This window comes from Lycorma delicatula, chromosome 12 (assembly GCF_047948215.1).
Source record: "Lycorma delicatula isolate Av1 chromosome 12, ASM4794821v1, whole genome shotgun sequence".
Lineage (NCBI taxonomy): Eukaryota > Metazoa > Arthropoda > Insecta > Hemiptera > Fulgoridae > Lycorma > Lycorma delicatula.
In genome coordinates, this window is record NC_134466.1 from 60,859,549 (window position 1) to 60,886,845 (window position 27,297).

Sequence of the window (27,297 nt, forward strand, 5' to 3'; positions counted from 1 at the left end):
ATCTATTTCAAAGGGATAATATTATATTTTTTTCTATGTATTCGCCATTTAAATTGAGGCACTTATCATAACGATGCACGAGTTTTACAAATCCTTCTCTGTAGAAATCTGCCCCCTTAGATTTTTGGCACCTATCTAGCCCAAAACTTGTGATAAGCAAGCTTCCCCAATATAATTGCTTGCAGTAGATTTTTGTGAAATTTGGGGAAAATGAAGGGAGAGTTCCGTAATCAAAATGCGGCGATTTTCACAAATTTTATCGTTGATTATCATTGTCCGTTCATCAGTCACAAGACTCGGCCAACCACTGAGATCGGCCTTCTTGATAAATATTGGTGCGGCGATTTTTAAACTGAATGCACCACTGCCTCATTCCACCATCACTCATTATTCCATCTCTGTACACCTCATAAAGTTGCCGATGAATTTTAACTGGTTTGAGGTTTTTTGCCAGTAAATAACTAATCACTGAACACACTTCACAACTTGTGGGAGTTTCTGCTGTAGCGCACTTTTCAATAATTCACAACAAATACTGTAGGAAAGTCATAGTCCACAAGGCTATGACAACTTGGTGCATACTAAGTGTAGAAAGGTTTTGACACCAATGGGAGCTCTATCCCCATAATCTCCATGCTAGACGCAAACGTAAGTTACTTTTTGGACCGCCCTCATTGTTACCTCCAAGCTCATGACTTTGTCAGATGTTACATTTCAGTAATATTTCATTAACCGCACTTATTTTAAGTTCCACTATTATAATAAAATATTATTACCGTATATTTTCTTGCAGAGTATGGATGCACAACCTGGTAATTCAGTTTTGGAAGAAGTTCCATTTTCCTTGCCTATTAAAATAGAAAACACGCATGAAACAGAGCAAAAAAAATATTTGTTTGTAACTCTTTCCAAGACAAGTGATGATGGACAGACAGTATTTAAACAAGTAAGCTATTTTGTCTTTTATGTTGGTTTAAGTTATAAATGTAAGACCTAGTTATTATATGAATTTACAACTTTTTATTCATCAGGATTCATTTATTTACTGTTTACGGCACCCATATCGTTTAGTAATTGTGTCAGACACAAGATATTTTGATTTATAGTATAAAAGACAGTTAGTAATGGAGTATAGGGAGAGAAATAGTTATGATAAACAGATTGCCCCTAACACTATATAGTAGATAAACATTTTGATAACAGTATTTAACAATGGAAATACAATGTGCTGATGCCTCATGGTATAAACAAAGCTCCCTAAATGTTATTTATTCTATACCCAGATCCAACATTGTTTACGAAAAGAGTACAAAACTATCTTTGGTTTTGTGGAGCACATTCAGTTACTAAATGGTTTATTATAGTTTTTGATAATCCTCATTCTAGGTCTCTGTATTTTTCTTTTCAAACAACGTTGATATGTTTTCAGCAGTGGCATTGTCTTATACAAAACCATTTAGATTGTGCTTAGGTGGAAACATTTTTTTGTAGATCGATTTATAAATGCCAATGCCTATAATATCTTTGTATTCCATTGCTATCAAGTCTGATCATATACTGAATGATGCCACTTGCAAACCACAAGGGCAGTTCAGGAAGTAGCTTATGTTCTTTAATAAAATACCAACCAAATGAAAAAAAAAGAAATGTTATCTATTTGAAAGGGACAATCTAACTATTTTTCTACGTAGTCGCCATTTAAATTGAGGCTTTTATTATAACAACGCATGAGCTTTCCAAATCCTTCTCAGTAGAAATCTGCTGCCTTAGATTTTTGGCACTTATCTTGCCCAAAAGTTATGATAAGCAAGCTTTCCTGATACAATTAATTGCAGTAGACTTTTATGAAAATTGAGGTAAATAAAGGCACAGTTTTGTAATAGTAATGCAGCGATTTTCACAAATTTTATTGGGGATTACCTTTGTCAGTTCATCAGTCACAAGGCTCGGCCGACCACTGAGGTCCTAATCATGAATATTGGTGCGATCATTTTGTAATGCACCACTGCCTCACTCCATCATCCCTCATTATTCCATTTCTGTACATCTCACAAAGTCGATGAATTTTAATTAGTTTCAGGTTTTTTGCTAGTTAAAACCTAATTACTTAATGCACCTCACAACTTGCAGGATTTTCTACTGAAGCACTTATTTCAATAATACACAACGAACAAAGTAAGAAAAATCATAGTCCACAAGGTTACAACACCTTGATGCGTACTAAGTGTAGAAATGTTTTGATGCCAAGAAGATGGCTCTATCCCTAACATCTCCTTGATAGGCTCAAATGTAAGTTACTTTCTGGATCACCATTGTAATAATGAATGGAGGCCCTTTTAAACTTATGAGGCTTTTTCCCTTCCTTTACTTTGGAAATAGTACGGACTTTTTCCCCTTGAATAATTGTATAGAAGTTAATAGGTTGAGAGTTAAGTTAAGAGTAGCAGATAATTCAGACTGTGATGTATGATTATGAACACCCCTGTAGCACAGTAGGAATACATATATACATTCCTTTCACGTGCTGTCATCTTTTGACACCCTTAGTAACCAATATATGAAATCTATTCTGTTAGATGGTGTTTGTTAGTGATTAAGATTATGTTTACAGTTTCTACAGAGTGAGATAAGTGTGCATTATTTCCATGTTTTAAGTATATTAATATATTTAAAAATAATAATATGGTAATTTCTAAAATATCCCATTTAATCATTAATCATATTTGAGGAGCTAGGAGCTAAGTAAACCTTATGTATTTTTTTATGAAATAATGGAATCTTATCTGCTACATAGTCAGACTCGCCCTGTTAGCAAACAGGAAATTGGTCATGAACAACAGACAGATATTCAGCATGATTCTGAAAGCGAAATACGGGGGATATTCAATAAGTAAAGAGATAAATTGATGTAGAAGTGGAACAGTTTGTAGGAGGAGTTTTGTATTTTCATGACTTAAGGTTGGCATCACTGGGATGATCTGAGAACAGGTGATGGATAAAAATCATTTTGTTTATAACCTGAAAGTTGCATTTAACAATGGTGTGCTCACTTAAAGTTTCCACATTAGTTAAAAAATGTTCAGTGATCTGTTTTATGCATTCAGAAGGTGTAAGTTTTTTCTTGAATAATTTTACAGTATGGTGAAAGTTGTATGAACCGCGGATACTTTTGTAAGTGGGTAGAACAGTTAAAAACTGGTCGAACCTCAATGACTGAAGAGCAATGTCCTGGCCGGCCAGTTGAATTGTCAATTCCTTCACTTGAAACCTGCATTGATGACATTTTTCGTGAAGACTGGCATATTACAGTCGAACAAATAGAAAAAAAGTTACAGTAAGTGTTGGCACAGTTCATAATGTTTTCAGTAACAAGCTCATGTACAGCAAAACAAGTGCAAGGTGGGTCCTGAAGAAGTTAACGCAACAAGGAAACAAGACTGAAAGTGTGTGCTGATTTGAAAAAACGTTATGAAAGGGAAGGTGATCCTTTTCTAAACAAGATTTTAACGTGTAATGAAACTGGGGTTCACAATTTTGTACCAGAGTCTAAAAAACAAAGCATGGAATGGAAGCATATCAGCTCACTTGTCCAAAAGAAATTCAAAATGCAAGCATCAGTGGGAAAAGTCATATTGACCGTCTTTTGGGATGCGCAAACCGTCTTATGTGATTATTTGCAAAATAAGCGTACAATAAACAGTACAATACTCAGACACGCTGATGAAAAATGTAAAGCCAACAATGAGAGAAAACATCGCGGATCTCAAAGAAAAGGCGGATATTGGTACACGACAATGCTCGACGTCACACCGCATAGCTGACCCAAGAAACCATTGGAAAGATGGGTCGGGAAATACTACCACATCCTTCCTATAGTCCTGACTTGACTTGGATTTTCATTTGTTTGTTACTCTCAAGGAGGAAAAACATTCACTATCAACGACGAGGAAACATAAAGTCTATATACCCAGTGAATATGTTTCTTTTGCCAAAAATTGTATCTTTTTAGGTAATAAAAAACAATGACCTCTACTGGTATTGCCCAATCATGTGTATTTTTTGAAATTTAGAAACTCATTGATCATTTTGCCTCTGGTTTTCATGTGGTGTTTGTTACAAACATAGACTATTTTTATAGTAACTCATTTCCATATATAACTGACACAGGCTGCTGCTTTGGAACACACTTTGATCTATAACATGTCTTAAATTATCTTTGACATTATAGGAGGGCTGTCCAGAAAGTAACTTACGTTTTGAAATAAAAAACCAACCAAGTAAAAAAAAAAATTTATTATATACATTTTAAAGGAACAATCTTCAATCTTAAACTGTTTTTCTACATAGTAGCCATTTAAATTGAGGCACTTAATTAAAGTGCATCTCAATTGCACAAGCAATTCCTTTGCATCTTTTTCAAAGCGCTTTGTTGCATTGCGAGCCAGGTCTTCATCGCTGGATAGATGTGGTAATCGCCCAGTGCCAGATCCAGACTGTACTGTGGGTGATCAAACACCACCCCTCGAAAACCATCCAAGAGGTATCTGGTACAATTAGTCGTGTGTGGATGTGCGTTGTGAAAAAACAACACTATGAGCTCAGTTTTCCTGATGCTTGTTTTGCATCGCTCTCCATAGATTTATCAATGTTTCACAATATCTTTCTGAGTTAATTGTGTTGCCATTTTCAAGGAAATCATCGGAAGCACTCCCTCAGCGGCCCAAAACATAGTTGCCATAATCTTTATGGCTGACAATGGTTGAAAACATTTTACTGGTTTTCTGGGAGAACCAGTGTGACCCCATTCTATGGGCTGCCTTTTTGTTTCACAGTTGACATGCTTTACCCATGTCTCATTTTCTGTTACGACACGATCAAGCAGTGGATTACCATCCTCGTTGTAGGCTTCGAGGTAATTCAGGGATGCAGCAAGAAGCTATTTTTATGGTCTTTCAAGATTTTTGGCACCCATCTTGCACATAACTTGTGGTAGCCAAGCTTCCCTGTTACAATTTCTTGCAGTAAATTTAGTGAAATTTGGGGGAAATGAGCAATAGTTTCGTAATCATAAAATAGTGATTTTCATGAGTTTTATAGTTGATTTTAATTGTTATTTTATCAAAATATATGGCTAGGCCGACCACTGCGGTTCTTATCATGAACATTGGTGTGACCATTTTTAAACTGAATGCACCACTGCCTCACTCCACTGTTACTCATTATTCCATCTCCATACACCTTACAAAGTTGCTGATGAATTTCAATTGCTTTGAGGTTTTTTGCCAGTAAAATCCTGATAACTGAACGCACCTCACACTCGCAGTATTTTCTATTGAAAAGTACATTTTAATAATTTACAATAAAAAAAGTAGAAAAATCACAGTTCACATGCTACGACATCTTGATGCGTTCTTGATGAGTATAAAAATGTTTTGACGCCAGGATGGTAGCTCTATCCCCATCAATCTCCATGCTAGGGACAAATGTAAGTTACTTTTTGAACTGCTCTCATAGTTACCTCCATGCTCTTGACTTTATCAGATGTTACATTTCAGTAATATTTAATTAACCACACTTATTTTAAGTCCCACTATTATAAAACAATATTATTATTACTTTATATTTTTTGCAGAATATTGATGGACAGACTGGTAATTCATTTTTGGAAGAAGATCCATTATCCTTGCTCGTTAAAAAAGAAAACATGCATGAAACAGAGCAAAAAGACTATTTGTTTGTACCTCTTGCAAAGACAGATGATGAGCCGACAATATTTAAACATGTAAGCTATTTTCTATTTTCTCTTGGTTTATGTTATAATTATAAGATCTAGTTGTTGTAAGAATTCTCAATTTTTCTATTCATCAGGATACTTTTATGTAGTGTTTATGGCCCACATATCATGTAGCATTCTTGTCTGACATGAGATATTTTATTTATAACATAAACAATATATTATATGGAGTATTGGGAGGTAAATAGCTATGATGAACAGATTGCCCCTAACACTTTATGGTAGGTAAACATTTTTTACAACAGTACATAACAAAAAAAATACAGTGAGAGATGCCTCATGGTATAAACAAAGCTGCCTAAACAATATTCATTTTATACCCAGATTCAAAATTGTTTAAATTGTACAAAGATAGTAAAACAGCAAATATAGATGTTTTTGGGCTCTTGAATTGTGTATAGCATCGCAATAAATGAATGAATGCAGGCCATGTTAAAGTTATGAGGCTTTTTCATTGCTTTCAGGCTGAGAACTACAGACTTTTTCCCCTTGAATAATAGTTTTAATAGGTTGATAGATACAAAAACATAAAAGAAGTGTAGAAGAAAATAGACCGGATTCAGATAGACCGGATAATGAATACAATTCAGTGTTATTCATTTTTTAATTGATGTCCACAATGTTGAACTATTTTTTGCATGCCATAAAGGATGTGTTATATCTTTTTTCTTAAGGATAAGGAACATCCTTGTCGGACTCCCTTTTTTATTACGGTTTTTTTCTTATGTTCTTCAATTATTACTGTTGCTGTTTGGTTCCTATAAATGTTAGCAATTAAACTTGTATCTCTGTATTTGAACCCTAATTTATTTAAATGCTGAACATTTTATTCCAGTGTACGTTATCGAATGTCTTTTCCAGGTATATAAATTCCAAGTATGTTGGTTTGTTTTTCTTTAATCTTCCTTCTACTATTAATCTGAGCTCTAAAATTGTTTCCCTTGTCCCTATACTTTACCTGAAACCAAATTGATCTTTTCCTAATACTTCTATTCTTCTTTCAATTCTTCTATACAGAATTCTAGTTAAGATTTTTGATACATGAGTAGTTAAGCTAATTGCTCTGTATAATTCACATTTATCTGCTCCTGCTTTCTTAGGTATCCTGACTATAACACTCTTTTTGAAGTCTGACGGAACTTCCCGTTTTTTGTAAATATTACACACCAGCTTGTATAATTATCCATTTCTTCCTCACCTGCATGCGCAGTAATTCTGCAGTTATTCAGTCTATTCCAGGAGCCTTTCTGTCATTCAGATCTTTTAATGCGCTCTTAAATTCAGATTGTTTATCCCCTTTCATCCTCTTCGACTTTCTCTTCTTCCTCTAAAACACCATTTTCGATTTCATCTCTTCTGTATAATTCTTCAATATATTCCACTCACCTATCGACTTTTCCTTTCATACTGTAAATCGGTGTACCATTTTTGTTTAACATATTATTAGATTTTAATTTATGTACCCCAAAATTTCTTGTTCATTACGAAAACCGTTCCTGCCTGCACATTATTTGAAGCTCAGTTGATGATTGTAAAATCTCTAACCAAAAGTCGTTTTCTTGTTCCCTAGAATAACTATAGCTGGAATTACTATATCAGAAAATCGTAGCATCATTATCTTTTCACCTTGCACTGTTACTCTAGATCTAAATTGTTCTTTAACATCATTAACTGCTGGTTCTATTCAAAAATTATAAGGTAACAGGGATAGGGAACATCCTTGTCTGACTTGTGTTTACTACTCCTTCTTTCTTATGCTCTTCGACTAATAATATTGCAGTTTGGTTTTCCTGTATAAATGTTATCAAATAATTTTCTATCTCTAAACTTGAATCCTAAATGTTTTAAAATGCTGTTCATTTTATTTCAGACTAAGTTATCAAATGTATTTTCTAAATCTACAAATGCCGAGTACATTGGTTTGTTTTTCTTTAATCTTTTTTCTATTATTAATCTGAGTGCTAAAATTGCTTCTCTCCCTTGTCCTTATAGTTTTCCTGAAATTTTCTGAAAACCTCCTGAGGTATCTTGGTCTTCTCGTAACACATTCTTCCACTCTCCTCTCACTTCTATATAGAATTCTATTTATGATTTTTGATGTGTGAGTAGTTAAGCTAATTGGTCTGTATTCTTCACATTTATGTGCTTGTGGTTTCTTTGGTGTCATGACAATAACACTCTTTTTGAAATCTGACGGAACTTCCTCTTTTTCATAAATATCACACGTTTTTATGATCTATCTATTTGCTTCCTCACCTGCACTGCGCAGTAATTCTGCAGGTATTCCGGCTATCCCAGGAGCCTTTCTGCGATTCATATCTTTTAATGCTCTCTTAAATTCAGATCTCCCCGTTCATCCTCTTTGACTTCCTCTTCTTCCTTGTTATCACCATTTTCTAATTCATTTCCTCTATATAACTCTTCAATATATTTATTCCACCCACCTATTGACTTTTCCTTTCATCTTTGTTTAACAAATTATTAGATTTTAATTTATGTACCACAAAATTTTCCTTAACTTTTCTGTATGCTCATCTATTTTACCACAATTATCAGTTCTCTTTCTACTTCTGAACATTTTTCTTTAATCCAGTCTTCTTTCGTTAGTTTGCACTTCCTGTTAATAGTATTCTTTGCTTAACAATGATATAATCTATCTGATAGCTTGCAGTATCTGATCACTCGTGGAAACAGCCTGGAGGCTTTTTCTAATAGTATATTCTTCTATTATAATTATTAAACTGGGTGTTGGCAATTACTAAATTTTTCTTCACGCAAAACTCAATAACTCAGTCCCTTTCATTCATTTTGCCCAGCCCATATCCACCCACAATATTAGGTCAATCAAATTAAATTTTAAGGGCCAAAATTAACTTCCATTAGGTAAGACATGTGAAAAATAGGAAAACCTGTAGAAATGAATGAACTACTTTTCCAACCTCTTGTTCTTCAAAATCATTTTCAAAATAGCATTCAAAGTTGGAGAAAAACAATTTTTTCTGTTTTAAAGAAAAACTAGACGTTTTGCAAAAAAGAGTTTTCTGTTCACAGACTAGCTGAGAACACCAAGCCAAAGTCTATCGTCCCCACATTAAATTCGGTACATTGATGTGCCGAATTTAATGAATATTGTACAGTGTTCAACATGATTTTGCTTACAATGAAGAAAATGATCGTTGTGGAATAATTTTTATATTAAAGTACAAGTATTGGAGTACAACGTGTGTATGTTTATCTGCACGTACTACTGACTAAACCAACACTCCTGGGTGCCCACAGGTGGACCCAGAGGTGGAGTCCCCCCCCAACCTCATCGCACCCAGGAGAACCCTACAAGCTCAGGAAGCTCCCTAGGCACTCAGCTGGGGGCCTGTCTGTCCCCGTGCCTTCCATCACCTCACTCTGTGTGTTTCATCCTAGCTATTCAAGTCCTTCAACACTGCTCTAGAGAAATTAGTAATTGTGTTCTAAACTTCCTTAGCATGTGTTCCAAAATGTACCGGGCAAAATCTATCCAGACGCCCAACGCCGGGCTAGATTCAAGTCGCTGTCCTTCCAGTGTAAGGATCAACCTCTTGGCCACAGTTATAGCCACGACCTCTGTTTTCTCCGAAGACATCCGCAGTTCAACCCCGCTCATCCAGTCTTTAATGATACCATATACGATGGTAACTTTTCCAGTCGCCTCTCTCTTCATAGCCGCATCAACCACAATCACGAGGTCGTCAGCTAACCCCATCAGGGTGACCTGGCAGCATTGGGAAGTGGAATACCTTATCATATGCAATATTCCATAGGGTCGGTCCATGTACCGAGCCCTGAGGGACCCGCCCCTTTTTAGAGCATCCTCTATTAGTTTCCCCTCCACCTCGTAGATCAGTCTGCAACCAGACAAATAAGACTGCATCGGCCAATAAGATAATTCGGTACTGAGTTCTACCAAGGCACAGAGAATAGCAGCGTGTGTAATGCTATTAAAAGCATTCTGCACATCGACAGTTACTAGAACACACACACACATCCTTCTTGCGGCCTGTTCCCCACGCTCTCGAATAATGCTGTTCGCCATCTGGCTAACAGCAGAGACAGCATCAAGGGATTGACCTACCCCAGCGGAACACAAACTGGCTTGCAGAGAGGCCGTCCACAGCCCCGGCCAGTCTTCGCACCAGCATTCGCTCGAAAAATTTAGCCAGTGCATCAATCATAGCCAGAGGCCTATATGATGAAGTGTTTCCTTGTAATACGCATTATACACTTCTCTTAGGGAGTCCAGGCGCCCAAGCATCGCCCTTCTCTTGTCCCAATGGCACTTCTTCCGTCCACCATTACACAGCTTGCGGGGAGTGTCCCATTACAGGCGTTAGTGAGGGACTCAACAAGACAAGCCATCTTCTCCTCGGCTTTCAGGAGTCAAACAACTCCCCGAAGATCGATCACCCCAGCAAATGCCTCTGCATCCTTATTTCTGGTACAACAGCTCATTGTCAAAGATCATCGTCCTCATCACATATCAATCTCCGCAATCACCGTAATAACAGCCCATTGATCACTAGCCGTGAATCCTTCCCATACCTTCCACTTCGGAACCCTGCTAGCTAGATCAGGTGTAGCAAATGTGAGGTCGACCACAGATCCTGACTCTCCTCTCCTGAGGCTGTATGTGCCCTCGCAGTTATTAGACAAACTAACTCAAGCGCCGCCACCGCATCGTTCAGGGTGGTGAAACGGGCGTTGGTTTTCGTTGAAACCCAGGAGGCCGACCAGTCGTTAAAATCTCCCGCCAGCAGTGCAGGACGACAATAAATCACATCTCAAAAAATCGAGAACACCACCAGTATCTCTCCAGAATGATGTTGGGCCCTCTCCTAGTTTTCTTTGTTGTCCTTCTTCTTTTTAGGGCATGCAGTGCTATCTGTCCTGTACCCCTCTCCACCACAGTTGAAACATCAAGCCACCCTGTCTGTGTCCTCACAGTTCCTCGCAAGGTGGCAAGTCTCCAGGCATCTATATCACCGTTGTGGGAGCTCGATGTATTTCCACTCTGTAAGAGACTCTCTCAGCCCAATATTGACTCGTCCCTGCAGAGCAACAGCTGCAACGATGGTCGCCGGATGCCGCCACGCTGGTCTCCCCGTTTCCCGGCCTGACTGCCTATCCATAGATAATCTGACAATACCTACCCAGTGACCGCAACCAGCGCCTTGAAATTCTCACCCTGTTGGATGCCTTTCTCCAAATCATGAATCCGGAGAACGGCCATCCTCGTTTTCTTAGTGATAGACCCAACCTTTAAGATTGAAATCAGATTTTGCCTTAGAGTGCCAGACTTCTCTCTCCACCTTAACTTTAATTTCCATTCTGTCGTCTGCCTTCCTTACAGAAGGAATCACAGAAGTCGGCGGCATCATAATGTCTTTCCTGACCTACTTAATCTGGTCTGCATAGGTAGCCGCAGACTTTACTTTGATCATTCTCCCCTTTTTTCCTCTACTGGTTCATCGCGCCTCCATGCAGAAGGAAGACTTCCAGTCAGAGCGATTATGTGACATCTGTAGCAAGTCGACCTACACTCACACCCTAAAATCTTGCACGCATATACGGCTGTATCCTGCAAGTTGATGTCTGCCTGGAGAGGCCCAAGGTCCACAGTTCTTCTTGATTCTGGCGAATACATGTACTAGGCCCTTCAATTGACATAAAACCAAGTAAAGTTGATATCATTAAAAAATTTTAATAAATAATTTTTTTTGTTTAAAAAAATACTTTATTCGCTTATAATCTTCTATTTGTCCCTTATTTTTCACAAAACATACTCTTTTTTCAGTTATGAACCGATTCTTCAAGAATTACCTGAAACCCAATTTACCGCAACTAGTAGTGAGTCTGGACATGAACCCCACTATGCAAGAATGGTTGAAAATGAAATTTCATGTAAGTAATATTATATTAATTATTATAAATCTTTATTGCGTAAAAAATTTTATTTTTTCAATAACTTTTTATATTATCTCATCAGTATAAACCACATGTTATAGTCAACCTGACAGGAGTGACCAGTTACTCCTGAAACACCATAACTATTCTTAAGAATAAAAAAACGTTGACAACACAGTTGTTTCTGATGTATAGCTTACACACACAACTTAATTTAAAATATTTATAACTTTATTTAATTATAATACTTTTTTGTTTATTTAAGCAGGGCCCTTCCATCATCAGAATCAACACATGCAATATGAAACATGTTGGAGACCGATGTTTCATCTGTTTCTGTGTCTCCCAACACGTCTTACCTCCAACATAGCCAGCACTACATTTCCAGCCCTAATGGGAGACTTACTAAGGAGCCAGGCCACCTGCGGGTGCCTGGTGGCCAGGGAATCCATTACCTTACTTTCTGCCAGAGCATTTATGTCGATAACTGCAACCATATTTAGGGCCCTGTGTCTCCGATCCAGAGCTCCTACCTGTGTGTTCCTGAAGGCCTTCTTAGGCCGTCCTTAATAAACTCAGTAACCTAGGGTGCAGGCACCGTGTTGTCCAGTGCATTCAGAATCGGACACCGAGTAACAACAAGCCTTTGAGTGGCCGCATCCGATGTGATTCTCTTTGTAGTGTCAACAGAGATATCATTTGCCGTTTTTCTAAGATCTGACAACATTTAGACAAGTAAGATATTTTCATTTACTATATAATGGCGTAAATAATATGTGGCAATTCTTGTTTAACATTAGATACTTTGATTAAAAAGAATGATGAAAACAGTATGTGGAGGAATGTAGCTGACATGATACTAGTTATAAGTCACTTTTGAAAACTCATGGCTTTTGAAATAGAATAAACATTCTGTGCCAGGTTTTATAAAAGGTTTCTCGTTTCTTTCTTCGTAGTCCCAAAATATAGTGTTGTTCATCACACAACAAACCTACTGAAATGCAGCTGATAGATTCTTACAAGTGAATTTATAATCTATTCACAGAATCCAGCTATGTGATGAAAATTGTTGTCCTTACAAAAAACTACTTCGATGTATCTCTTATGGTGCTGTATATGTGTCACAGCCATAACAAATTGTTTACCTCCCAACAGACAGTGTGTTGCATTATTGCTGTTGAAACATCCATGAAACACAGAAATAAATAAATGTAAGATATATTACACTTCTTTATGCCAATCCTATTGGTCTTTGATAAGAGCCATGAGGCTACTTTTCCAGGATCTATACTTCATGTGTAGTTTGTAGTGTGAAATTTATGAGATTTCTGAGGGTTCCTAAGAATTTTTGAACTGGTTTTATGCCATTTCTCTAAGGTTTTCATTACTGATTGATTAGAATCTTTTTTTCATGTACATTGAATTATAACCGGTAATTATAATAAAATGACTATTCAGTATCGCAATATAAGAATTGCATAATATAAACCTGAAAATTATTGGATTGTATTGAAATGTCGCTACTTTTAAGGAAAACAAAATTTGACTTTTTGAAGCTGTAGAACGCATCAGCTTTCACAAAATAAGGGAAACTTCTTAGAGTTTCCTTTCACAGAAATTTTAATTCATATTTAAATGGCAGTTTCAATTAAATTTGTGCTTTAATTGTTGGCAGTCCATAAATATTCTATAGAAACTGTTGAAACCATTCCCAGTATTGAATTCACTTTCCACAGTCTCTGGACAGTAACTTTTGAATCGCTTTATATGGGATGAAATGGAGCTTCTTATAAATTGCCTTGTTGAAGTTGTTTTTTGTGTTGAGCTAGCCTTTGCACAGGTCTGTTGAAACTACTTCATATAGTTGATATGTTTTAGTTTTTTCTTCAAATACTGATGGTCTATCACTTCACTCATATATCTTTAATGATCCAATCTTCCAAAAGTCTTCAATTAGTGTTCTTACACTATATCGATTAGGAACCGGTGTACCTGGAAGTCTAATAAAATACTATTCTTTTACTGCCTGATACTCTCCATGCTTATGAAGATGGATTAAATGAGAAATTTTCACAGTTCTGTGTGCAAATGGAAAGACAGCCTCAGTCATTCAAAGACAATGAACATACAGTGACAACAAAGAATCACATCATTTTATGTTAAGACACATCTTGTCTCAACATTGTGATTGGCTCATGGAAGCTAACTGCACGCAATACAGGATTACCAACCTTTGTGAAAGCATTACTCATAGTGCATAGAATAAAATTCTTCAGCCTATAATCATGTTTATATAGGTGCGCAGTTACTTTTTGAATGCACTGGTTTATAAACATCCTGTTAGAGCTCATGCTTAGAATGATACATTTTCAGGTTAGATGGTAGCAATGAATTTACACTGACAAAATGTGATATTGCTAGTTATTTTGTCTACAAAGATGCTAATCATATCACCAAAATAGCTGTGAAAGAAATGTCTGTGACTTTGTGTGAGCTATAGACTAAGAATAATTCTTCATCCTTTAAAAATTTACTATAAAACTTAATCATCAATTCAGTGATTGGTTTGCCCTATTAACCAATTTTAGGGAACTTAGCAGTGAAATTTATAGAATTTATTTATGCTTTCATTACTACAAATTTGGTCGATATTGACTGATGAAGAAAAATAAGTAACTTCATAATCAAGTAATTTTCTCCAAATCATTTCTTATAAAATTTCCATATCAGGTGTTAAATACATGCCAATTTGCTGCTGTTGTACTATTTTATCACGTTGTTTGGCCAAAACTGTGCAGGAATTTTTTTGCCAAACCCTGACACAATGAACTGCAGCGTTGATGGAAACACAAATCCACAGATGAATCGAAATGATGTTCAGTAGGTAACACCAAATGTTTATTGTTAATGCTGCAAGTTAAATAATTTTTTTATGTTTGAAACGATCTAAATCTTATTACTCATAGTAGTGTTCTCTTGAAATCAGAAAAACAGTTAAAAAGTTTTTAAATAAGACATCTAAAAGGAAAGGTTTTTTATTTTTACCAAACGCTCAGCAATTATCATAAGTATACTTTTCTATTCTGTTACGAAATTAAGTTAAAACCTGGAACAAAAATTTGTCAAAAAAGAAATAATTTATAAATTATGCCTCAGCAGGTTATAAATTGCATTACATACTTCTGGTATGAATTTGAATATATGTGATTTAGAAACAAAACATTTCTCAAGAAACATGCAGCTCACTCCTGTTGATAAATACTAAACAATTATTTTAAGTTTCATTGCAGCTGACATTGCTTTTCTTATGGCACTCATTTTTTGTGTATCAGAATTGATTAAAAATTTATATATTTTTGATCTTCAGTATATTATTATTCTTTCATTATTAACTTGGCTAAATTCCTAATTCTTTTTTTTTATAATTTTCTTTTTTTTATTTGTCATTATAAAATTGTCTGTTGTCAGACTATTTTTAGTTCTATACTATGTAGCACACAGTTTACGGATTATGTTACATTTTGCTAATTATTTTTTAACTGCATTTACTAAAGAAATTTTTATTTTTGCTCTGTACAAACAAACATATTGTGCTTGGTTGAATATGAAGATGAAATATTTATTATTAGAGTATAAGTTGTCAATTTGTAGTTGGAATTGTTAAAATTAACAAAGTTTTGTGATTGATTTTTAAATTAAAAATTATTGTAATTTTTTAGGATAATGAAAAAGCTATTGGTGATGTGGAGGAAAGAAGTACTGAAAGTATTTTACTGACATCAAAATGTGTGGTTTGCAATAAAATAAAAAATAACTGTATATGTGAAAATGTTGTTGGTAAAGAATATGGTAATTTAAACAGTTTTGCTTTTAAAGAAAGATGCTTGCAAATTACTAATAAAACAGATGAAGAAATGAACATCATAACTTCTCATCATCCTATTCACAGATGTACGTTTTGTCAGGAGTCTTTCACTCGAAGAAGTACCTTAGAGTCACACTTATCTATTCATGTTGTCAAAAAAAACTTAACACGTAATTTTTGTAAAAAAACTTCTTACAAAAGCAGTAATTTAAAGACACATCTCTCTATTCATACTGGTGAGAAGAAATTCACTTGTGATTTTTGTAAGAAAACATTTCGTCTAAAATGTAATTTAAAAGCACATATCTCTATCCATACTGGTGAGAAGAAATTCACTTGTAATTTTTGTAAAAAAATATTTAATCGCAGCAGTACTTTAAAAACACATCTCGCTATTCATACTGGTGAGAAGAAATTCACTTGTAATTTTTGTAAAAAAACATTTAATCAAAGCAGTAGTTTAAAAACACATCTCTCTATTCATACTGGTGAGAGAAAATACACTTGTAATTTTTGTAAAAAAACATTTAATCAAAGCGGTAATTTAAAAACACATCTCGCTATTCATACTGGTGACAAGAAATTCACTTGTAATTTTTGTAAAAAAACATTTAATCAAAGCAGTAATTTAAAAACACATCTCGCTATTCATACTGGTGAGAAGAAATTCACTTGTAATTTTTGTAAAAAAACATTTCGTCTAAAATCTAGTTTAAAACCACATCTCTCTATTCATACTGGTGAGAAAAAAGTCACTTGTAATTTTTGTAAAAAAACATTTACTCGCCTCAGTACTTTAAAAACACATCTCGCTATTCATACTGGTGAGAAGAAATTCACTTGTAATTTTTGTAAAAAAACATTTTGTCTAAAATCTAGTTTAAAAACACATCTCTCTATTCATACTGGTGAGAAAAAAGTCACTTGTAATGTTTGTAAAAAAACATTTAATCAAAGCAGTACTTTAAAAACACATCTCGCTATTCATACTGGTGAGAAGAAATACACTTGTAATTTTTGTAAAAAAACATTTAATCAAAGCGGTAGTTTAAAAAGACATCTCGCTATTCATACTGGTGAGAAGAAATTCCCTTGTAATTTTTGTAAAAAAACATTTACTCTCCTCAGTACTTTAAAAAGACATCTCACTATTCATACTGGTGAGAAAAAATTCACTTGTAATGTTTGTAAAAAAACATTTAATCAAAGCAGTACTTTAAAAACACATCTCGCTATTCATACTGGTGAGAAGAAATACACTTGTAATTTTTGTAAAAAAACATTTAATCAAAGCGGTAGTTTAAAAAGACATCTCGCTATTCATACTGGTGAGAAGAAATTCACTTGTAATTTTTGTAAAAAAACATTTAATCAAAGCGGTAGTTTAAAAAGACATCTCGCTATTCATACTGGTGAGAAAAATGTTGCATGTAATTTTTATCTAAAAAGTTTACATGCAAGTCAAATTAAGTTGACAGAGTGATATAGATTTTCTTTATTTGTAGTTTGTTGCTTTTTTTTTACATTATTGTATACACTATTCAAAACAAATTAATTTATAAACAAGATCATTCAGAATCATTTATCATTTATGTAATGTATGTACAATTCATTAATAAAGTTTTGTAGTAGCTTATATTTTACATGATTAATATTTCCTTTATATCTGGTTGTCTAAAAAGTATTGAGCCTTTGGAGGCCAAAATTGAGAATACATGTATTGCTATTGAAAAATAACATTTTGAGACCACGTGCACAATTTGTTTCGATTACGTTCTGCCATTTTTCCATCAACACCATATACCCTGAGCTATAAACGTCTGTGGTTTCTGTTCATAAAATTTCAACACACGGTTTACACAGGCCTTCTGTAAAACTAATTTAACACCGTTCAGGGAGTTGTTGCATAGATTGAAACAATGATATGCTGATTGTGCTAGGTCTAGGCTATATAATGAATGCATCAAACCTCTCAGTCAAGTTATCTCAGTTGCTGACTGGTCGTTAAAGATGTATGCAGTCTGGCAGTATGCATTTTGGCAGTCTGGCGTGGTGTATGGCATCCTTTCTGTTGACCAATTTAGGTTGTTTCCTTTGAATTGCTCGTACCTAGCTTTGCATGATTGCACCAAACGTGCTAATTGTCGACAGTACATGCCTGAATCTATCATAGTTTGTCAGATCATGTGCCACCCAAACGTCTAGCTTGTTTTGTAGCTAGCTTTCTCCGATGGTTTAACAATGTTTGGTGATGGGTATTAGGTCACTAGCAATGTCATGTAGGTTTGCATGCTTAGACTTAGCCAAAATATCATTCACTTTCTCTGTTTTGGTCATCCACTGCCAGCAGCATCTTGGACATCAGAATTCCCAAAACAAAAACGACTGAACAATCTTTTGGCTGTTGCACAGCCAGTTCAAAAACAAAGATTATTCAGTTGTTGCTAATATTCCAAGTATTCAGTATGTTGATAACACAGATAATTATATTAATATATTTATTAATTGCAGAAAAAATTATTGATTAAACATTATCCTTTACCATTATTGCAAAATTATGAATATAAAAACATATTTATTTATATATACAATACAAACAATTTATTTATTCGGTGTACTAATATTGGGTTACTGTTTTCATAACTCCTGTATTTTTGTTATAATTAGATTAATCTAATGTCTAGAATGATGTTAAGTTACTTACAACCGCGATAAATTATGTTGATTATTTATTTATTTAAAGTTGTTTTTTATTTTATTATGTTGATAATTTATTATATTATTTTTTTAAAAAAATTCAGATATAATTTTAAATAAAGAAAAAAATTTTAAAACATTATATAACAAGTTATCATCAGATAATACACTGCTTCCCGTCAAAAATCATATGATAATTTATTTACTTTAAAATGAAATATTACAATTATAATGTTATAATTGCAAATGCATGTATTATATAATGGTATATTTTTTCAACAATGTAAATGAAATTACCGCCAATATATTACAAGTAATAACACGATTAGAAATTACAAATAAGTTATATACAATGTATAATATAAGTGTGAAATACAAATATGTTAATTAAATTATGAGTGTTCATACAATATTTATGAGTATGTTGACATACATATAAAAATATAAATAAAATGAAATTACAATTACTTCGGAAATATTATTTAAATCGACCACTTGAGATTGTTAACATGCTTAAATTATGCAGATCTTAGACCTCTGACCATGATCGGATGGTTTGAAAGAATTTGTTTGCGGTAGTGGAAGTGCATCATTAAAAGCAATGTAGTTCTGTTCTTTGTTTGAGTGTTTTGATTGTGGCCTTACATCTTGATTAGGATTATGTTTATTATTACTATCGCTATTATTATCGTTTGAATTTTTATTATTTTGATAATCAGGATTCTGTTGTCCTTGTAAATAAGGTAACGCGTTTAAATTTATATTAATGTTAAGATTAGTTTTTGGTACAAGCATTATCTTCGATGAGAATTGACGGTTTTCGGTGGCATCCATAGGTCCTTTGTAAAAGCAAATGGTTCTTTTTTGTTTAGAGGTTATAAAAGAGTCTTCCCTTTTCAGATACCGTTTACGAATATGTTCCGATTTAGAAATATTCTCTTGACAGGGCCTCTTTGTCCAATCCAACGTCACAGAACAGTGTTCTCAAAGTAGGCGCACACATCTGAATGAAAGCGTGTAGGGCACCGTCTTATTGAATTATAGATGAATCGTCATTTAACAAAGCCCTAAAGGATTGTAAAATTTATTTGTCCGGAATATCCAATTAAGCCTGACCAGTAACTGTGCCTTGAAAGAAACGGTCCGCTCAGTCCTCTTAATGATAGTCGACATCAGACATTGAGTCCTGAAGATTCAAGTCAAGTAGACGGTTCAGTTCCATATTTCCACATCCATTGTCATCATACGTCGTACGTTACAGATATTTTCATATGTCCAATATCAGTTAACAACGGAAAAAAAATCCAAGCCTGACTGGGATTCAAAACCAGAACCTTTCAAATGAATTTCAGACGCTCCGCCACTGTTATAACAACAGTACTAGTTATAATTTCAGTTCTGGTAATTCAATAAAGTTGGAAGCATAAACTATCCTTAATAACACATTACAAATTAATCGCGTTAAAATAAATTACATATTTTAAAAATTGTTCCAATAATTTTTAAGTTTAGTTTTTAATTTATTCATATAATATACATTTGAAAATATACAAGGAGTTTTATTTGTTACGTCTTGTTGAGTTTAAATAATATCTTCAATATCGGCTGGAAAAAAAGTATGGATATTGTTTAGCACGTATCTACAATTTTTCATAACTAATTTTTTTTAAATGCTGAACATCTTAAAAATATATAAATGGTAAATTAAATGATTATTACAAAATAAGCACAAAAGTAAACATATTTTTGGTATTTTTAAACATCCCTTCATTTCTTTCAAAAAGAGGAAAGAATTTTTATTATTAAAATAAAACTTCAATTATGTTGCTAATACTACGTAATAAGTATATTTTATTAGCTTATTTTGTAATAAATTGAGATCCTTCGTACTTTAAAATTGAAGTCACAAAATAAAAAAAAGTGATAAAAACATAATACAAAATAATCCGCATGCTAATCTAAAATTATATTACCATAAAAAATATTGACACTCTATTCTGGCGGAAGATGCGCTAACTATTTTCAGTAAGCTTCAGGTCAGAGTTTGTTAATAATCAAGTAGAACATTTGTTTATAACAGTTTAAACTGAAGAAATTTATAGGTTTCCCTATAAGGGGACCTCGAAAGCGTCAATCATTGGAAAGCGTGACAAGTACTACTGGAAATGTACTATTGGCAACACAATTATTTTAACACTCTGCAATTTGGCTATCACTAGATCGTCCCGGGGCAGAATAATACAATTTGTTTTACATCTATTCCCGCTGAGATCATAGATTTTCTGTCAAAAGGAAATCAAATCTGTCTATGCTGTAATGTGGTATTACTTTTGGAATGTAGTAGTATAGTACTTCGAATTATACAAGGTTAAGTATGGCTATACTTATATATATATATATATATATATATATATATATATTAGTATGATATACAGAAATTTAAACAATTTTTTTTTTTAAATGAAAATTCAAGAAAAATAGTAATTAAGAAAACTTAAGAATTAAACTGAAGCAAATTCTTGAATTCAGAGATGATTAGTTCTTGGTAAAGGAATCAGGATCACCTGTGCAGTAAAGGTCTCTTTACAGAGTTTCTTTCCTTTCCTTTATTAATTTAATGAAGACACGTAATTTACACTTTTACTTTTCTTGCAAAAACATTCTTTCATACAAGTTTTGCAAGCAACATTTTGGATAACGAAGGCGTCTAAACTAATTTAATCCCTCAACTTAATTTTTCTGTCAATTATGCATCTTTAAAAATTGAAAGTTCTTAAAAACAGATATTAACAGTAACATAAAAGTTTTCAATTTATTGGTCGACGGGCTAATAAGTGCAGTAGTTACTTCCATTTGTTTTTCTTAATGTCTGTTCATTGTTTTTTTTACTTCCTTGTACGAAGTAAAGGAAGTATTGTAACCATGAAAAATTTCGGTTTTCAGATTTTAACAGAAATATCCACTTTGAGCATCCCCTAATCAATTTTGACTAGTTTCGGCATGACGTCTGTACGTACGTATTTCGCATTACTCAAAAACGATTAGCCGTAGGATGTTGAAATTGTGGATTTAGGAAATTTAGGATTTTTTATGAAAAATCTATTTGTACACCTCCTGTTTTGACTGCAATTGACTGAACCAAAAGTGTCCAAAAAACCCCAAAATCAAAAAAATTGAATTTTGAACTTTTTCTTAACTGCAGTAATAAGGCCTCATTGAGAGCTTTTCAGTGATGTACATGAGTGGTACTTATTTTCATTGGTCCAGTGTTATAGCCAAATAAAATTTTAATTAATGAAATATTAAATTTAAGGGGAAGGCACATCGGTTCGTATCAGACTTCATTTACTTTTTTTTAAATTTGTTTTTTAATTTAAATATACTGATTTATTAATAATTATTAATCTTTGTAAAAAAAATTTACGATAAATAATAATTCAATAATTACAATATAAAAAAAGAAATGAAAAAATATCAGAAGTTATTAATGAAATAAAATGTTATTAACTTTTCATTTAAACAATATTTATATGTAATTTAACAAGGAAGTCATTATAAGTAATTTAACAAAGAAGTATGTACAAGGAAGTCATATGGTATCCACATCAAATTTTTCACATGTACATTTGTTGTTATACATATACGAGGTGCGACAATAAAGTAATGAGACTAATGTGAAAAAAAATGTTGCTTACCGTTTTAGTCATGTTTAGTGTTGTCTCCTTCAAAGTAGTTCCCCTCTGATTGCACACACTTATTCCAGCGCTTCTGCCATTGATGGTAACATTTCTGAAACTCATCTTCTGTAATATTCTCAAAGACCCTCGTCACAGCTTTTTGGACATCTTGTGTTGTTTGAATATGGTGTCCCTTGACCGCCATTTTGACTTTTGGAAATAGAAAAAAGTAGCACGGAGCGATATCTGGTGAATAAGGTAGCTGTGGTAGTACTGAAATTTGTTTGAGGTTAAAAATTGCTGTACTGACAGAGCAGTATGGGATGGCGCATTATCGTGATGCAGAATCCAATTATCAGCAATGTCGGCACGGACACGAAGAACTCGTTTACGAAGTCTTTATAAAATTTCTTTGTAGAAATATCGGTTAACTGTTTGTCCAGGAGGCACTCACTCTTTATGAACAATTCCCTTGGAATCGAAGAAGCACACAAGCATGCATTGCACTTTTAACTTTGACATGCGAGCTTTTTTTGGTCTGGGTGATCCCTTTGAGCACCATTGCGAACTTTGGAGTTTTGTCTCTGGATCGTATTGAAAAAAACAACCTTCATCACCAGCGATAACACGGCTTAACAAATCTGGATTGATTTCCGTTTGCTCTAACTGATCGGCTGCCACATTTTTCCGTGTTTCTCGCTGTTGTTGTGTGAGATTTTTGGGGACCATTTTTGCACAAATCTTTCCCGTACCAAGATTTTCAGTTAATATTAGACGAACCGTTTCTCGATCGATGTTGAGTTCTTCTGCGATCATTTTCACGGATAATCTTCGATCAGATCGTACGATTTCACGCACCTTGGTCAAGTTGACATCTGTCCGTGAGGTTGATGGTCGTCCACTGCGGTCTTCATCTTTATCATTCGTTCTGCCTTCGCTAAAAATTTTATGCCACCGAAAAACTTGAGCTCTTGACATAACCTCCTCTCCAAAAGCCGTCTGAAGCTTACCATAAGTTGTCGTCGCGTTTTCACCCGATTTAACGCAGAAAGAAATGGCATACCGTTGCGCAATATTTTGCGGTTTCATTTCTGTGACGAGACACAAACACGTGTTCACTTATTACAGCACAACTCACGACTGAGCAGTTGCATCAATGTGCTTGGAATAGAAGTAGCTTATAGACCTAGGTCAAAGATGGTGTGCCTACGCAAGCTGCAGGGTTGCCACATCTTGAAAAGAAAAATCAGTCTCATTACTTTATTGTCGCACCTCGTATATACATAAATTGGTTATATATATATAACCAATTTTTCTTAAAATTTCCCATCTCTTAAATTTTTGGCTAACTCATTTAATTAATATTAATAGCCGGAAATGTCATTCAACACTTTGTCAGTTTTTTATTTTTTTTTTTATTTTTAGACGGTAACTAATATTCAGGTTGTTATTTTTATTATTTTCATCCGTTGCAATAAAAAAGGCAAAGCCTACTTAGAATTCAAATTTTGTAAACTACATGTATATATACCAAAAAAATTATTTATATTTGAATATGAATATAGAATAGCTGGAATGATTTTAATTCAGGATATTAAAAAAATGATAATTCTTCGGTACAGAATCATTATTAGTTTCATAACGTATTGTTTTTATGATAGCTATCATCATACCAAGTCCGTTATCTTATATTTAACACAAAGGCATTTAACTTTTAATAAGCACTTAACTTGTTGTGCTTATTAAATACCTATTCTTTTTCCAGTTTATTTTTGCATATGAAATATCATTTTTATCTTAATTTTTTTTTATGAAACTACGTAAAGCATTCCAAAATGAAATTATTATTTGTTGTTGTGTTATGTATTTCAAGTTTGTGTTTTGTTTGTAGAAAGAAAATGCTATAATTTGAAACTTTTTAAAACATTTTTCCTTAAGATTAAAAAAAAAAATGTTCCTACACTAAAACAAAACCTAAATATACATTTTTTTTTTGTCTTCAGTCATTTGACTGGTTTGATGCAGCTCTCCAAGATTCCCTATCTAGTGCTAGTCATTTCAGTATACCCTCTACATCCTAATATATACATATATATACATACATGTAAATTATACATATATATATATAACTAGCACCCCGTCGCAGCTTCGCTCGTGCTATATGGTTACTTGCGTTTCCCATGGTGGTCAATCTTTTTATTTTATATTATTAGTCAAGTAACCGGAGAGAGGTGCAGTCAGTCACACATACAGTAACGGTGGCATATCGCATTTCCCGTTGCTCAGTTGTTTCAGTCGAGCGGGATTATTGGGCTGTGTGTATTCGGTCGCTTTCCAATCTTGACTGTATTTCGTCTTCAGTCTCTGCCGCACGAATAGTTTTCATCATACGTGCTTTTTTTTATTTCTCCCGATTGAAAAATGTCTTTTAGGCGTGATATGATGTTTTGAAAAAAGATCACAAAATTTAAAAGATTGCCGTTAAATACATAGTGTCCCATATAAAACGCAACCCATCAATCACTCATCCATGAAATTTCAAAAGTCAAGCTTACTCCCCTACTCGTTACTGAAATGGAGTCCAACATCTGAACATCGCGGCGACGCAATAGAACACTACCGACAGTAACAACAATGCAATCATAACGTTCAGTGTATTGCTAGAGACAAGATAGTGTTTTCGCTAGATGAACGTGTTTTCATTGTCTAGTCGTACTTCAGTACGAAATCAGCGGTTGCAGTGCAAGATTTGTTTCGCCATAAGTACCCAGATAAACCGGCTCCTAACAAAACATCAGTATTAAGGTTAGTTGCAAAATTTAGAGAGACCGGTTCTGTTAATAACAAGGAACACAAAAGATCTGCGTCAGTGTTGAATACAGATACAGTCGCTGAAATAGAAGACCGATTAATCGCCTCGCCAAATAAATCGATTAGACGTTTGTCTGCTGAAATTAATTTGTCTAAATCGACTGTTCATCGGGCGATCAAACGATTACAATTACGACCTTATCGCATTTAAACGGTTCATCGACTTCTTGAGCCCGACAAAGAAAAACGGCTACAATAATTTCACAGATGAGGCACGGTTTCATTTGGATAGCTACGTAAACAGCCAAAACAGTAGAATTTGGAGCGCTGAAAATCCCCACGTTTATCACGAAAAACAATTACACCTGCAGAAGTTGGGCGTGTGGTGCGCGATATCGCGGAAGAAAATAATCGGTCCTATTTTTTTCGAGTACATCATTAATGCAGAACGATATCAGGATATTTTATTTCAGTTCACCGCACTCTTGGAAGAGGAATACAAACACTGCTGGCTACAACATGACGGTGCGACATCGCACTACGCAGGTTCAACTTCTGATTTCGTTGAGGAATTCTTTGGTAATCGTGTTATCGGTCGAGGCTTGTGGCCACCAAGATCTCCAGATTTGACTGCGGCGTATTTTTTTCTACGGGGTTACTTAAAGAAAAAGCCTTCAGCAATAAACCACGAACACTTGAACAACTGAAAGTCAATATTGAACAAGCTGTATTAAATATCCAGCCACAAAGTTTGAAAAAAGTTGCAAGAAACGCTGTAAAAAGAATTGAAGCTTGTATTCAAGAAGATGGCGGCCACTTCCAACATTTACTCTAAATGGATGGTAATAATAAAAATTACATTTACATTTACACATGCCTTTTTATTATTTCAATACCTACCAATATAAGGTTGGGTTGCGTTTTATACGGGACACCCTTTCTTTCTTTCTTTTTCCTGTTTAGCCTCCGGTAACTACCGTTTAGATAATTCTTCAGAGGATGAATGAGGATGATATGTATGAGTGTAAATGAAGTGTAGTCTTGTACATTCTCAGTTCGACCATTCCTGAGATGTGTGGTTAATTGAAAACCCAACCACCAAAGAACACCGGTATCCACGATCTAGTATTCAAAGTATACGGGACACCCTGTACTTTACACACTTTAAATTATTAACACACACGTGATAAACAAAAGCAGCTATTTATTTATGTTTTTAAACAGCTGTAAAAAATTGTAAATGAATGAATTGTAAAAATTATATATGCATGTGCGCTGAATCAATTGAAACTTAGGAATAACTGTACGTTAAAACCTCAGCCCTTTTAAAAATTAATCAATTCAAGAAAATGTTAGCTAAAAATTAAATTTTGCTTGAAAATCAGTCATTTTGAAAATTAAATAAGCTTTAAGGAAGAAATAAAGTGTTTTAAATTTCTCGGAAAATTTCGTTATCTCGGAGGACCAAAAAATTCGCTTATGTTCACCGCAGGGCTTCAAAGTGTAGGTGTGCAAAATTTTAGACAAATCTGTCCGGTAGATCTCGAGTTAAGTCGGAACAGATAGACAAACAAACATTGATTTTTATATATATTGATAATACAATCAAATCTTTAACTGACTTCAAATATTTGTCACTTTCCTGGCTGTAGATCTACTATTGATACAGCAGCATAGATACATAAAGAAAAATTATACCGAATTAAAATAACTTTTTGTGTAGTGATCGCAGATCATTACAGCTTTTTCAGTCGGATTAATATCAAAAACGGTATGCGCGAAAACACAGAAAAAAATATATACGTGTCGAATACATAAACTCCTTTTTTAAAGTCGGCTAAAAATGATTCGAATCTGATCGCGAGAAGAAGAATAAAAAATATGTTTATTTGTGAACTAAAAGTAGTAATAGTATAACATATGTTATAATTAGAATATTAATTTTACAAAGATTTTTTTTTCATAAATCATAAATTAAAAAAAAGTTCATAAAAAAAATTTGAAGAAAGTAGAAAGTGTTATGATGCAGAACTTCATTCTCTAATAATATTAGAGCTTAAAAAATAGTAGAGAATCCCACAATCTGACATTCTTCGTACTTTTTGAATCTTTTGTCGTCATAATCATGATGACAGTTTATTTTGTATTGTTGTTTCTTCTGTTATAAGTTAACAGTAACCAGAAAAATTTGAAATAGGGGCAGTTGAAGATAATATGAAAAATGAAAACGCCTTGGTTGGAGCATTTACGATGTGGCCAAAATGAATCTTCTTAAATAGATAAATTCCACAAATGCGAACATTCTTTAGTGGATAGGTAAGAATAAAAATAAGAATTTAACGATTATAGCCAATAAAATTTTTTTTTTTAGAATTTTATTACGTAAAATTTCTCAGAATAAAATGCTCTAAAGGTTTAAATAAAATTTCTGCCTTTATTAGTCAATTAAGAACAACTTCAAACCTAAAAGTCATTTAATTTTTCTGTTTTACGTTTATTTTGATATCATGAAAATT

At 33.9% G+C, this 27,297-nt stretch overlaps 2 protein-coding genes across 2 annotated transcripts; both read left to right on the forward strand.

Moving 5' to 3' along the window:
- Nucleotides 1-796: 796 nt before the first annotated feature.
- On the forward strand, nucleotides 797-12,339 carry LOC142333427 (uncharacterized). The gene is made up of 4 exons (XM_075380500.1): nucleotides 797-946; nucleotides 5,633-5,782; nucleotides 11,622-11,728; nucleotides 12,000-12,339. The coding sequence occupies exons 1-3, from the start codon at nucleotides 797-799 to the stop codon at nucleotides 11,625-11,627; spliced, it is 306 nt and encodes a 101-aa protein (XP_075236615.1). The 3' UTR covers nucleotides 11,628-11,728; nucleotides 12,000-12,339.
- LOC142332776 (uncharacterized) lies at nucleotides 11,687-17,649 on the forward strand. The gene is made up of 2 exons (XM_075379391.1): nucleotides 11,687-11,728; nucleotides 15,451-17,649. The coding sequence occupies exons 1-2, from the start codon at nucleotides 11,687-11,689 to the stop codon at nucleotides 17,077-17,079; spliced, it is 1,671 nt and encodes a 556-aa protein (XP_075235506.1). The 3' UTR covers nucleotides 17,080-17,649.
- Nucleotides 17,650-27,297: the final 9,648 nt, after the last annotated feature.